Raw genomic sequence first — 15,813 nt, forward strand, 5'->3', positions numbered from 1 at the left:
GTAATGTAAATAGAGTCATTGTATTGTGGTTTAGAGCTCCATCATAGGATGAGAAGTCACCATTTAGGTGTGTCCCTAGATCAAAATATAACCATTGACTTCAGTTTAATATATTTACTCTCATGATAAAAACCACGAACCTGCAGAATGCTCTGATGAAAAGGAAACAGCATCTATAACACATTCTAAGCTGAAACCTTTTATCTGCAGTTATACATAAGAAAAACACAGCTATGTGCTGTTGTATATAAAACACCTATATGGCATGGTAACGTATGCATTACTATCTTTCCTCCCATTCCTATTTCCTGCATTCATACTTGTAGACCTTTTCCAAGTTTAATTCCACAATATGTTAAGGCTTGGGTAGTCAGGCAAGAGAGAAAATAGGGTTTCAGTATTTACAAGTATGTTAGCTACCTGATTCCTGTCATGTTTTGATAAAACCGTATAGGTAAATTAATATCACATTCCCTTTATTTAATGGAAGGCAAAGAAGAAACCAACAGGCCACATAATTGTTTTGGCAAGGTACTCAGACAGATAATTATGTTATGCAGTTTGTAACCCTACCCGTCAATAGAGTTAAGTCCATTTTTAAGCAGGTAGGAATGTGAGGATCAGAGATAGCTTTGTGCTGTTTTGTGTTCCTACAGGAAAAATATTTTTTTAAGGTTTTATAAAGTTTTGCTGAAAAGCAATGACCTAATGAGGGAAGATATATTTAACTGCATATTAGATTACCTGTATGTACATCATAAGGAGAAGAAAAAGAGGAGATTCTCATGGCTGGTTCACAGTGCTTGAGAAACAAAAGTTTAGTCATAGCTTTCTTGCAAAGTCCTAGCCTTCTCCGGAGATTATTATTCTTACTGTGCTTTGGCATCCACCTGTAAAACTGGAGTAATACTAATTCCTCCCTTTCTTCTGTACTTCTCTGCTGCACCTTGGAAGAAGACTCAGAATTAGCCATAGGTGCAGTAGACGTACATCTCTGGGAAAAACTATTTATCTCGCCTGTACTTGAGGAGGCAGCTCCCAGACAACGGACCTCCACGTGCGTATTTGTCCAGCCACCACCAGCCGGGAGGTCTCGGTTTGGGGGGCAGCGGCAGCTGCCTTCGCCACGGCACCACCACCACCAGCTCTGCTTTCCAGTTTGCCTGTCTCAGCTCTGAGTAAGTGCAACTGTCACAAAAATAGTAAATACTGGGTCTTTTTGAAAAGTGTTTTCATTTTATCATTTTCAGCAGACAAATATTAATGAAAGCTACCAATGAAAATGAGTATGTCAGTTCAGCTGGCAGTGTTGCATGTACCCAAACACAACTTATAGCAACCTTTTGGGTAAAGGCATACAGATTGCAGAGGTTATGTCGCTGCTGCTGATAAATTAGCCCATTTTAGTTCCACATTGAAAGAGAGATGGACCCACTGTCCTTAAAGCCATTGATAAGGTGGCTTGGAGGGGAAAGATATTTAGCCTTGTTTGGGACGAAGATTAAATGAGAGGAAGAAGAATGTAATGAGAAAGTTTGCAGCAAATAAAGGCAAAAAACCCCAAGCAAAAGCGGCTTGCAGAAATTAAACAAACACAGTGTTTAGGATGGAATGTTAAACCTTAGGTTTTCTGACAGAAAAATTCTAAGCAGCTTCGGGGAGTCCAAAAATGACTGAGTGAAAAAGCATAGAATAGTGACATGTAAACATGACGCTGCATGAATTTATCTACCCACCCCAGAAAAAAAAGGTACCTCTATTCTATCTGTTAGCTGCCTTACTCCCACTTCATTCCACTGTTTTCAGTAATGATAACACCCATCATAATGCGAGTATACCTGGGGGACTTAGAAGTTGCTGCCAGTTCTCACATGACACAATGGGCTTTTTTGACTCCTATCCAAGGAAAGGAAGAAAACCAAGCCCTTGGCAGCAATTGATTCCAACCGTGTGAGGGACAGTACTTTACCAGGTTAAATTTGTTGCAGTTGTTCCCCTGCTCATTTTTTCTGCAATAGAGGCAGTGTTTTTCTAACGTAAATCCCTTCTTAGATGCTAAATTATTAAGGGATTTAAAGAGCAAACTCTTGACCACGAATGGCGTTGTGCTCTGCATGTGACAATGCCAGTACTGCAAACTGTTGTAGATAGGCCAGTGGCTGTTACAGGTGTAAGATACCAGTTCAGTCCTGTGGTTAGGATTCACGTATTTCACCACTAATATCTTCCATGGAGAATACTCTGATTAGTAAATATTACTGAAGTGAGAAACCATCAAAAATAGCGAGCTTGCATTTCCGTCTCCTTCTCAATCTGTTCTTTTCAAATTCTGTTTTCCAAATAAGCCCACATACTTAAGAAGCCTTAAAGAATTTGAGACAGCGTATTGGTTTCAATGACAGCAAAAGGATTCTGAACGCGCTGCTGCTTACCAGCTGCTTGCCGCACGCAGCAGCCTGTCCCTCCTCAGGGCCGAGGCAGCTTTTTCACCCGGGGAAAGTAGCGGCGAAGTTGGCGAGCGGCGCCCCGCCACACCCGTCCCCGCGGCACCGCGGAGACCCTCCCAACCCCACCCCCCACCCCGCCCCGGGGGCCGGGGGAGGGGGGGGGGGGGGACCCGCTCCCGCCCGCCGCTGCCGCCCGTTTCGCGCCGGGCCCGCCACAGAACCGGGAAGGGGGGGGGGGGGGGTGTGTCGGCGCGACTTGCCCGCGCGCGGCTCTGAGGGCCGCGGTGCCCGGCGCGCGCCCCCGGTCCCCGCGTTGCCCCGGCAACGCGCTGTCCGCTCCCGCGCGGCCTCCCGGGGAGCGGGCGCCGTTCCCGCCACGGCCGCGCCTCGGCGCTCCCGGCGCGCGCCGTTCTTCCCGGGGACCGTGCCCGGGTGACCTCGGGGGGGGAGGGGGGGGGGCGCGGCCCCTCGCTGCCCCTCGCTGCCCGCCCGGCCGCGGCGGAGCCGGGGCAGGCCGGAGTGGATCCGCCGGTGCCTCCGGGGCTCTGCTGGGGAGGACGGGGTGTGCTCCCCGCCGCTCCCCCGCCCGCTCGCCCCCTTCCCTCGCAGGAGCCTTCCGCTCCTAGTTTAATGGCTTTGCAAAGAAAGCCAGGCAGAAGAGCACTTTCCTCAGCGGCTGTGGTCAGACCATGACCTAACTCACCATGAACTTGGAAGGGCTTGAGATGATAGCAGTTTTGATCATGATTGTGCTTTTTGTTAAAGTGTTGGAACAGTTTGGGCTGATTGAAGGAGGTTTAGAAGGTAAGGGAGTGCTTTTCAGTGGCTTTTCTTTTTTTTTTTTTTTTTTTTTGTTATGCTTATTCTCTTGCGGCGAGGCAGGAGGCACCTGTAGACTCGATGTAAAGCACCACCTGAGTCACCTCGACAGCGACGTGCACTTCAGTGGCTATGTGTTGTTGATGTTAAAGTTGCGGTGATTTTCTTTCTCAGGAAAAATAAACTGCCGTCCTGGATACTGCAAGTATAAACTTGGACGTTGAACAGAGATAAATGCCTTAAAATCTGAATCTCTTACTCCGATTTTGAATCTGCGAATTTAAAGTAGTAGGGGTCAAAGCAGATTTCAGGATGTTAACATGCAAATGCAGTTATAGTGCCTTAAAATTGTCTTATAAGCTATTAATGATAACATCTTCTGCAGTGGGATTGTTGCAATACAAGATATATATTTTACAGTATTTAACAACCTGTTGAATATTTAATTTACTGTTCACATTTTTAAATGTGCTTAACAAAGAACTACAATATTCATATGCAAAATAAGCAACTTTAACATTCGCTTAGGGCAATCAAGTGCAAGTTTTATTGCTTGATGCTTTGTTTATCTTAGATCACCTCCTTTCTTCTTAGCAACATTGTTTCAGTATAAAGCAGTAAAAATAAAAAATAAGGTTACTTTGTTTTAAATGTACTTTTTATATGTAAAAGATAGTTGAATATTGATTATTTTTACCTTATTTCTGAAAGCGCTGTTATTCCTATCGTATGAGGAATTAGTCACAAACCCCCCTGATTGCAGCATGGTTGTTAACGTAATGATAATCATTGCATCCCTGTGTTTTATTAGACCCCAGACTGAAATGGTCTGTTTCTCAAATATTGAAGAAATACTGTACCCTCAAATCTTCTGTAAGCTGGCATTTGAGTACAGTGTATATACTTATGCCTATGGAAAGGGGAACTTTGTTGACTGAGAGATTGTGGTTTCATGCGTTAACGAATAAGAATACAAGCAAAATTTGCTCCTATAAAAAGATCTCAAGTAATCCTGTTTATGTAACTCTTTCAAGAAACACAGTCTTCTCGTGATTTTACATAAGGAAGTTTACTCAACTGTTTCTCTGTCTGTGTTGCTGTCTTGTGTGGACTTGCTAGAATTGGTTACAGAATATGAAAACCCTGCAGGGACTCACAAAAATGTGCTACCAAGCATTTTTATAAAGAATTTATGTATCCATTAGAGTGCGTTATATTGAGTTTGAATGATAATGGAGAGATTCCTTTCAAATGTACAAACTTCTTTTCCTTTTTGTTTTGTGTTCAGTTGTAAATAGAAATGTCAATCAACTTGAGGAATGTTATGATAAAAGTTATCTCTAGTATTAGGGGATGCAGAGATTTGGGAAAAAAAGCCTGATTTACTTTTTAGGGTGGTCAGCAGGTTTGTGCTGTGCTCTGTCAAGTCTGATTGCCACATCTGGCCGGGTTCGCTGGCAAAATTTAGCACTTGGTCGTTGTCTGTACTTGTTTTTATGGCTGGGAAAGCTCATAATGGAAAGACAATTAGAAATATACTGAAGCTGCCTGTAAGTGGTTGTAAGATTTCTGTAAGAAATAAGTTTTTCATGCAGCTGCCTGTTTTGTCTGCCTCACTGGACAAAACCCAGGTAATCTACCTGTGCATGGAGTCTTAAAGTTTCTTCTTGCCTAGGGCAGGACAGGTTTCCAGCATGCCAGCTAGATGAAACCACAGGAAGACATAGATGCCCCATTCCTCTGTGGTGTTTGACTGCTGTGAATGAGATAAAAGGCATGCTACCTGGGAATCAAGTAATAGATATAAACAATGATGGATGAAAATGGGGCTTAGCTAAATTGCACAGACTTATAAATTTGTTTTCTCATAGTTCAGGAACAGTGCAGGTTTATTCCCCATTTTTTTTCTTAAATTTGGGAATTCAAGAACTGATTACAAAATAAAAAAAAGATTTATAGACTTTTACTGGGGAGTTGAAAAATTGTCATTATTTTAATATGTAGCAAGGCTATTCACTTCCCACATGAATGAAAAGTTCGTGCATCATAAAGTTGTGTATATGATAGAGATGCTTTTAAGTAGAATGTTAAGAAAAAATGAATTTTACACGTGTTCTCAGGCTATCCATGTGCTTTTCCAGAAATCAGTGGGGAAGTTGGTCACAGTTTTCTGAAAATGTTTGTTATAAAGGCATTGGCAGTTGTCTGGTTTTGAATAGATTATATCCCTTCCTTTTTTATTCTCAAAGGTTAACATGTCCAAATGAAATCTTTTTGCATGTTTCATACAAATTAATAGTTTATGGCATATAAAATGGTTCCTACGTGTATCTGGAGGTGGTCCACAGAGTCAATAAGAATCTGTAACACAGTGAACCCAATGCAGGATGCTAAATCTGAACTCTCTAAATCATACTGAAGTTTTCGCAGAGATCTAGGTTTCAGAGCTAGTCCCTATCATGGCAACAGAAGCTTGAAGCTAACTTATCTTCCTTCTTACACAGGGTTGTCATGATTCTGAACTTTGTGAACCACTTCCACATTAATTTGGAAGAATCGGACGTAATTTATGTAAATCAATAGCAAAATCTAATTTTCCTCTTTTCAGTGTCATAATAACATAAGTGTAAGTAATATTCTGCTTTCTTTAGACTCTTCAGTACAAATTACGTGTATAATATTAATAATAATAGCATGCAGTTATTTTCATTACTTATGAAAATAATAAAATATTTTCAGAATAAAGAATTGTATATACTTGCTTATACTTATTTTCTGATGTACTGCACTCACTTAGATAGCAGTATGCTGTCTGTGGTTTTGCCCAGTTGCCTTCAAATGCTGAGTGATTCTGTTGTTGTAGGAGAAGTATTTTCAAATAGATGTTTTTAATATTGTATGACAGCTCTTAAAGTGATAAGTAGCAGAATAGATTTATACAGTTTTGTAGGTTGTGGGTTGCAGAGACTTTATCTCTAGTTTAAATATTATTTTATGATGTATTGCACTCACTTAGATCACAGTATGCTTTCTGTGGTTTTGCCTAGTTGCCTTTAACTGCTGAGTGGTTTTACTGTTGTTATAAAAGTATTTTCAAATAGATGTTTTTAATATTGTATGACAGCTCCTAAAGTGATAAGTAGCAGAACAGATTTATTCAGTCCCATGGGTTGTGGATTGCACAGACTTTATCTCTAGGTTGAATATTTAACTCTTCGTAAATTGGGCTAGGTCCTCCTTAATATACTGATTTTTTAAAACAGTAATACAATAGGTGTAAGGAGTAACGTATTGACACCTAATCAGGAAAGTTTGTTCCTAGATGTACCTAGATATAAATTTAAAATTCATCATATTCCTTCTTGTATGGCAAGTTTTTCCAAAAGTCATTCACAATTAAAATGAGATACAAGAACTGAGCAATTTGAATATACAGCATGTTATGCAATATTCAGGATATCAGTTTATATGATTTCAGTATACTTGAAGTACTTTTCTGAAAAGACAGCGATCTTCAGATGTAAGATTCTTATCAACTTGATCAAGATATGGAAGAGGTTTTGTATGTGAATATCTTCCTTGTATGTCAGTTACTCTGGGTAAATTGTTGGGAGACAGTGGTTGAAGCATCATGAGATCATCCCTTTCCAAAGTTAAAATTGTTTTGTCCTAATGTTTCTTGGAAAACCTAGATTGATTTTCAAAAGCTAAATCACTTAGTAATTAAATAAACAGGAAAATAAACTCTTTTTCATCAATGTAAGCAATGAAGCCTACACCACTAGGGAAAAGGTTCAGAGAAGAAATACGAAGGATAGGACTGATCAAAAATATTTACATAAGAATACCCTGTTTGTTAGGGAATATTCATAGCAGTTAGGACCTCTAACAGAAAAAAAATGACGTAGAAGTAATCATGTATGTTACTGTGAAATGTGGATTCCATGTTTCTGATATTATCGATATCTATCTAATCTTGTTTGGGAACCCTGAGAGTGGAAGTAGTGGAACTTTAAAGCTAAAATTGTAATAATTACATTAAATTACTGAAACACTTGATTTCTCTAAAATGTCAAAGCAGCCTCTAATCCCATTTTAATAAATCTGGCTATTGACAACTTCCCGTTCATCAGCTGGAAAACAGTGCAAAACCACAGACACATAGGGAGTTGCTTATGGTGTTTACTCTCTTTGACAAGGACTGGGTATGACTGGAAACGTGGTGGAAGTTACTTGTGGTTGATCTGAAATTAGCAGTCACTGAAGCTGTTTTGTCACCTGGGCTATGATCTGCTGGGAATTTCAACATTTCCACTGCGATGTTACTCCTCACGGTGTTCATGGATGGAAGTGGAGAAATACTCATTTCAGAGGATTCATAATGACTGGCACCTCATACTAGAATTAGCTGGTAATAAACATAGGGGCTTCTCTGCCATTTTTCTTACGATCAGTCTTGATGTCAAAGAGAGTTATGCACAGAATTATGAAGTACGAAAGCAATCATGGACCAATATGTGAAATGATTAGCCGGAGCTGACAGTGTGCAAAAGGAAAAGAGATGATAGAAATTTTAATATTAGCAATTTCAGGCATTCCCTGGAAGTAATTTGTTAAATTAAGCTTTCATATATAACAAGATAAATTGAATTAAAACAGCTGTTGAAACAACTACTCATATGCAGGCGAGTGAGCAGTAGATAGAAATCTTTAACACAGAACTCAAGTGAAGTTTTCCTTGATTAAATATTACTGCTCAAACAGCACTAGCAAGTCATTTGTAGACAGTGGCATGTAACTGTGGCTGATTTGGAGCTGTGTGCACATGAGCTCCTGGCCAGGTTGGGCATCCTGCATGACTGGTCAGCAGGCCACTATTGGGCAGAATGAGTAAGTGGAAAGCTCTTTCCTTTCTGTTTTTTTTTTGTTCATACTAGAAGCCTCAAGGTCTGGATACAGTTTTTAAAAATAAACAGAAATAAGCAGGTAAGAAAAGAAACTTGCTAGTCAAAGGAATTTGTAATAGGTGCCTTCAGCCCTGAGTTGCCTGCTTTAAGCAGTTGGAAGTCTCTGAGCCATCTTCTGAGGGCTGGTCCATTGTTTCTGAAAAACCTCCTAGTGTTCCTGGGCCAGTGTCCCCTGAAGAGCTGCTTTTCTCAAGACTAACTGTCACTCCCAATGATAATGTGCTCGTCTGGTGTTTTACATCCACAGAGATCAAAGTAAGTAAATACTATAACTGAAAATGAAGAAATGTCAAAGAAATAGGTGGATAAAGAGCACTACACTTGGAGTAATCAATACAATACTTTTGCAAACTCACTAGTTTATAATTAACCTTTTATTTAAAAAAGGAACAAAAATATTAGATCCAAGTAAACAGAGAATTGATCAGAGAATTCTCAACTTTCCTCTGTGGTGAATAGTTGTGATGCAGTTCATGAACACTATTGCAGTTTGGTTATTAGTTATTTCATATAGAATGGGACTTTGAATAAATGGAAATTATCTACTATGAAATGGAAGAATACTAGAACCTTACTGCTCAGTTTCACTCTCTTGTAATTCTAGGTGATAACCTAAAAAATTTTATGAGAATAACCCAGGCATGAGAAAGAGATGAGATTCTGGTCTGATTTATCTCCCCCAAGGAGACAACGTCTGATATTTATTTCCCCTATGTCCTACTGGCTATTCAATATGGGATTTATATTGTCAAAGTATCTGTTTTATTTAGTTACTTTTGATAAGTAAATGCTACTTTCCTACTGCTAAAGAGTCACCATAAGCAAAGTGAAATTATATATCACACAGTGTTTGCCTCTCACTGTAAATGCCTTTACTTTCACATATTCTCCACAAGGGCTGAATTCCCTTTTAATGAAAATCTATAAATGCCCTCTGGTTACATTTACTGACTCTCTTTTTTCACTTTTTCACTATCTCAGCTATCAGTAAATGTGGGTGGTATAAATCGAAATATGCACAATTTCTACCAGGTTTTGAGAACACATATTACTTTTCAGTACATAAGGTTGAAGTAGCAAAAAAAATATTTTTTTTTTACTTATCAAAAAAACAGGAAACTGAAATTGATATTATGGATTTTTTTTTAAGCAAGATATTTAGAGCTAATTAGTTTCATGGTCTACCGAGTAAACATTTTCTAAGACATAGTTTTGTCAATGATTAGGGGAAAAATGGCATACTGGACTTGGTAGGCAGAAGAAAATAACCTGATTAGTGAAATCACCTGTACCTGTTCTGTTTAGGAATATGTTAGTCCTAATAATACTTTCTGCACTTCTTTTTCCTGTAAAATTCAAAATGCTTTACAACAGTAAATAGAATGATCTCATGATGTATGCAAATATATCAGGAAAATTAAGCCAGAGTATAGTAAATTTCAGAAGTTGATACATGAAGTAGAAAGGAGCTGTCAGGTCAGATGCTTTAAAGTTCTGTATGCCACAGGGCAGTAACTTTCATCCATTGTCTTTTTTGATGAACACTATAACATGTTTTGACTAAACCATGAAATGTGTTTGATGAAAGGAGCGACCAAGTGAGCACAAGTGATCTTTTTATTTGTGATCTATCCATTAAGGTCAGTGATATTCTCAGATTGTGAGAATTAGAGGCTTTCTAAACTTAGGTGGGGTGAAACCAAAACCTTAACATGTTCTGAAGGTGACAAAGGAAGGAGTAATCACTTAAATTCACGATTTCTTCCTTTTTGCTACTGTTAAAAAACAATGTCTGATTCTAGTTTTTTCCCCTTATCTTCACCTAATGAGTCATGTTTGTTTCTCTGTATCATGTCCAGATTAACCCTCCCTTCTAAGTAGGCAGTATATTTTTTTTTGGCCATTAGCTCTGTGTCAGTCATATGTCTCAGAAATCAGGAAGATCAACTGCACTTGGTGTCATATCTCTATGATGCTATCCTTGTTAATATCCTTCCTTTTGTTCCTAATGAATTTTAGAAAAACTAATTCAAATATAAACTCTAGAAGTTTATTCATTAATGGATTATCTCCTTTGACTTTAGTTTCCTATGTAAATTCTACATAATACATAGTATTTCATTCAGATTGTTATTTCTCCTTTTCCCATCTGTTCACTATTACTCTCATACTAACTAATATAGCTACTATACCATAGAAGGAAAATGAGTTTTTAACCAGAACTTCTCTCTTTATTGCAGGATTCCAAAATTTTGGCTATCTAATGCATCTTCCTATAGAATTCCTAATTTTTATTATGTTTTTGTGTCTGAATTTCCCATGAGTCACTTTCACTCCTCAGCTTCAGAATGTCAGGCTTTTTGACACACCAAGGATATATGGGTTTAGATATATTAGATATACACACTTTCAGTTCAGATTGCATTCTATTTCCTCACATACAGTGCAAAATGATACTCAGCTTTGACCCTTCTGCCCTTATGTTAACTTCCAATCTACTTTTGACCTCATGTCTTTCTAGTTTAAAGATATTTAACATATAACGAATATAATATTTAGCTCAATGTCTCTTTTATTAGAAAATAGTAACTCCAAATTTTAGGAACTTTATTTCACGTGGTTTCAAACTGATGTCTCCCTAACATCAGAGATTGCATATATCACTGTATTCTGTAGTTTGATAGGATCCCCATGAAAACCCTTATTCAGCTTTGGTATGTCCTTGCATTGTCACGATTATGAGTTTTGCATTATGATTAACTGAATCTGCTAGTTGCTTTGGCTAATCTCTGGCCAATATACTATCTTCTGCACTCCACTGTAAGATTCCATGATCCAATTCAGGTAGACCCATGTGGATCAACAACACAATAATCACATTAAAAATGTCTTATTTCCAGATATTTTACCTGCTCATGCCCTCACTTGTGGAGTAAGAAAGATTAGTTGAATTTTCCTGTTTTTTTTTCAGTTGCCTGATTAGGTCAGTTAAATTTACTAAATCATTTTAGTCCTATGTGTTCGTATATTAAAGGTGAAAGATTAAGCAGCATCACTGAAAGTGTGCTAGACAGCCTTATAATTTAGTATTATAGTTTGTGTTTTCACTTTGCCCTGTTGCCCCTTCCTGAATTCTCTGCCCAAATTTCTTCATATAAAATTACAAGTGATTGTATATCTGCTTAAGGTTATGAAGAAGATTTTGTGTTTTGTGTGTGTGTGTGTGGTTTTTTCTTTTCTTTTAATAGGAGAGCTCTTCTTTTAGTTATCTGACCTATTTCTCTGGTAGCTATCGATGAATTGTTCAGCACCTGGTAGAAAAATTAGTCCAGCCAGGCTGAATGATGCCTAAATCTAATGAGGCAGATGATTTAATCTGATACAAAGTCTCTGTTTTTGCTTTCTGCAGTCATTTTCCCCAGTGGTATCTCTAGAAGTAATTTCTGATTATAGTTGTCCAATCTTTATTTCTGATGGCCCTTACTGTCATTTTTTGATAACACTACAGAAGCATTAATATATATGCTTCCCCAGGCACATTTTCTTTTTTTGGGTCAATAGTCCAAAAATAATTCTTCTTCAAACAGACAGATAAAACTTGGATCATCCAAAGCAGGCTACAACTGCTAGCTTCTCATTGTTTATAATGTGAAATAATGAAAGAAAAAGAGATTAAATAAGGTGAATACCTGTTTATTAATCAAATATTTATTTCGCAGTAGCTATATAAAAATTATTGTAGGAAGTACTGTGTACATTTACATTGAAGTATGACTATAATTTTAGCACTTACTGTAAACAACAAGTTCTAATACAGAAAACTCCAACAAAATAAACCTATATGTCTGAAGCAGAAAGGAGAAAGGGTTACTAGAGAAGTGAATTGTTTAGGACATTAAGGAAGTCACCTTCACTGGACACATGCATTATGATAATACATAACACTCACCAAATGTTGTGGGTACCTCAGAATAGCCCCTTGTACTCTGGGATCTACCCCTACATCAGGAAGGTTTGATAGCGAGGTATCAGCACAGACCCGATTCATCTTCTTTTTGCCTATACTTTAAGTAAATCTCATTTGATTTCACCTTTTATGATAAACTTAACTTGCAAATTATGTTTTGTATAAATAGCTTTATTTAAATATCCTTCTTTGAGGGGAGCAGGATTGAGTTACATGAACTTTTTTTTGCACAGATTTTATTTAGCCTTAGGATATACATGTTAAATACTTAAAATATATTAACATGCCATCTCAGTTACCTCCTTTGAGTCTGAGATTTAAATTTATATTTTCAAGACAACAAATGTACCTGTACCCTCAAAAAAAAGTTTGCCACTGAACAACTAGCAAGGTCCCAAGGATAGGAGGTGCCTTGGAGGTCTGCCTTGCTTCGTTTGGAACTTGCGGCTGGTGATAGAAGGAATTATATACAGTTTTAGTTTTCTAAATTTTTAATAGATTGATCAAAAATTACTTTAACATGTTCATCATGTATATTTTTTACAACATCAATCTAGATTGTCTTAATTAACTTTGAATTTAAAACATCTAAGACTTATTTTGCAAATAAAAGACCTGCTCTTACACAAATGTCACAATGGAAATGCCCTGCTTGTAAACCGTTCGGGATTTGAAGAGAAGTTCGAGCTCTTTCCCTCTTACTCATCATCACAAAGCTCAGAGTTCACATTCTGGACAATTTTAAGGCTGGATAAGTAATCTGAGATGAATCAGGTTACCAGAACATGAGTAATTGTTTTCAGAAGTAAAGAGGCATAACTGAAGGCAGAATATGGTGCTAAAATTGTTGTTTAGCAGGTTGGAAATTGAGATATAATGAAATCTAGTTCAGTTGCCCACAATCAAAATTGCTTTAATAGTTCGGCGATAATAAAAATGTCATTAAGACAGGAAGGAGTTCTCAATCAGCTCAGACGCTAACCCATTCAGTGAGAAGACATCACCTTTAAATTATCATTGCAAAAATCATAATAATCTGCCAAAAAGTCATACTGTAAATGTTATTTATTTTTCTTTTTCCTTCCTTACCATTCTCTTACAGGACTATTTTAAGAAGCAGTTGCTTTCTAAATGATATAATTTTTTGACTGAGCCAGTAATTAATAGACCTAAAACATTTCTATTTAAAAAGTAATCTTGCTGTAAAAACCCAAGTTAAAGATTCATCATGACATCCTTTGACAAGCTGTCCCAGCATTTAATTACTTTCATCGCCAGAAATGTGTATCTGCTTTTAGCTTTTGTTGCTGTTTAGCTCAAGACCTACCTATGTAATACCTTTATCTATTCTTTGCTAGATTTAAAATATTACGTAGCATCAGGTATCTTTAATATTTGTAGATTATTTTTTAATTTGTATTTGGGAACTTCTTCACCTTTTTCTCTTAGGAACCAAGTACAACTACTTTAGCACTTGTACCATTCTTTTTCCAGATTAAAAATAAGTTTTGTGGTTATTTTCTAAACGTTTTTCATTTTTTAATAAATTTCTTGGGCGATTGATATTCAAACTGGACACAGGATTTAAACTCATCCCAGGCAAGTTAGAGGTAAGAGGTAAAAATACCCCTGCCTTGCCCATACTTGATAATTTACCACTAATGCATCTGAGCAATAATTAGCTCATCTTACACATTCATGTAAAATAGAGATACTCACATTAGTGATTCTACACAGAACTGAAGACAAGGGTGAATTCCTATATTTTTCATTAGAAGAGTTCATTAGAAAATCTTGGGTAGTTTTATTTTTTTCCTTTGAAACAACCATATTAAAGATGTGACCTTCTGTTCTGAGGCCTGATATGGATTAGTACAAGTGTACCACCTCCTGTGGTTTTGTTCATCTTAAATTAGCCTACCATAAAAATGAAATAACATGTTGATTTAGGAGTACTGCTTCAGAACTGTTCAATTTGTTACTGGGTTGTCAAAATAACTTTTAGAAAAAATCCTCTGCAGTTATTTATCTTTATGAATATAGGTGGGTATAAAGATGTCTTTTTTTCCTCTTTGAAAATCCATTTTTATCTTTTTTGTTTCTTAAAGATTTATCACTCTGGGAATTTTCCTTCTGGTTATAACCCTGCAGTATCAGTACTCTTAATTTATAGAGATATATTTTTGCAGTCAGGAAAAATGATAAAATGTAACTCTTCATGCACAGATTTTGATTTTTCTAAAGGTGTGTAGTGAATATTTATTGCAGTGGTGAAGTAACAAATTTAATATTGGTATATATTCTATATTCACTAACATTTTTAGACATCACTGTGTTATGTGAATGCATAGAATCAGGAAATACAGAAGTATAGTTCCAAGTACCATGTTCAACACCCTGTGCCATCAGTATCAATATTCAGATTAAAGCAGATTTCTTTTTTTCTTGAGGGGGGGAGCTTTTTCTATTATAATTGAAGAACAGTAATGAAACTATAACTTTTTGTTATCATAGTATTAAATGTTTTACACTGTTTAAAATATGATGTTCTCAGTAACCAAGTACATGGTTATTTGGATCTAGTTGAAGTTGATTATAGTTGACCTCAGCCTGTTTCTTGGAAGTGAGCTGTAACTGGCAAGTAATTCAAGACCTCAACCACTGCCCTTGCCAGGCGTATAAGCACAAGCTGAAAAACATCCCCACTCACCCATCAGGTATCTTGTCAGTATAAGGTCTTTTCTCACATAATCGCTGACGGGAATGCTTACCTCTCTCTGAGTCAACCACAGGTTCAGCCTGTCCTGGTTTGGACTCAGATGTTTTTCAACAGCGGACGTAGCTGTGAGTGGCAGTCCTAGTGAATGGCAAACTTCAACAGGTGTCAAATCAATCTGTTTTGCAACTGTGTTTTGTAGTGCTATAATATCAAGAATAGATTGCTGTCATTGAGTCCTTGTGCTCATGGAAGAAAGACTGTTTCTTTTCTAGTCCTGTGACATCTTACTTTAAGCATAAGGGAAGTCTGAGCAATAGTGCCACAGAAATAAAAGCATATGCTTTGGTATTCTTTCATGCTGTGTCCCATTAGGAGTTAAATCCTTATTATACCCACAAACTTCTTCAGCATGTGTAGAAATTCTGGGATTTTCCTGACTCGAGAGGAGCTGTGAGAGTGTTGCCCTCTAGTTGAAAAAGGCCTTCATAAAGTCTGTACCATCAGACATCACTTAACCTTGGTAATGCAAAGGTCCATTCAGTCCTACCTTCCACTCTTGGTCACTTCACTCTTAAGACTCAAGAATCACATCTCTCTTTTTTTTTTTTTTTTGTTTTGTTTGTTTTGTTTTGTTTTTTTTGTTTTTTTTTTTTTTTTTACTCCTCCACACTTTCATGACATCTTGAGCACCCTTTGTGACTCCAGAGCCACTCTACATCCATCTGTATTTTTCATTTTAATTTCAAAATGAAAACACATTTACAGTTACATTCAGGATTCAAGTCCTCTGAATTTCATTTCATGGATACTCACTGGTGTCAAGAACAGCAGAAAAGGGATGTATTGATACTGTCCAGTAAACAAACCTACCAGTTGTTTGGGTTTTTTTTGTCT

General features: G+C 37.2%; 1 protein-coding gene across 9 annotated transcripts in view; it reads left to right on the forward strand.

The window, feature by feature from the left end:
* KCNIP4 (potassium voltage-gated channel interacting protein 4) overlaps positions 1-15,813 on the forward strand; it is a 431,748-nt gene that overhangs the window by 215,639 nt on the left and 200,296 nt on the right. The window contains exon 1 of one of the 9 annotated variants that reach the window (XM_042807737.1): positions 1,110-1,178. The exons of 7 other annotated variants lie outside the window; for them this stretch is intronic. Coding sequence is in view for 1 of the 2 variants with exons in the window: in XM_032984392.2 (XP_032840283.1) it covers positions 3,152-3,251 (100 nt within the window). In the remaining variant the exon portion in view is untranslated. Of the gene's footprint in view, positions 1-1,109; positions 1,179-2,851; positions 3,252-15,813 lie in introns of those variants that run through there. One more of the 9 variants, XM_032984392.2, reaches the window with a different exon arrangement.

Source organism: Tyto alba, unplaced genomic scaffold (assembly GCF_018691265.1).
Source record: "Tyto alba isolate M040663 unplaced genomic scaffold, T.alba_DEE_v4.0 Super-Scaffold_6, whole genome shotgun sequence".
Classification (NCBI taxonomy): Eukaryota; Metazoa; Chordata; class Aves; order Strigiformes; family Tytonidae; genus Tyto; species Tyto alba.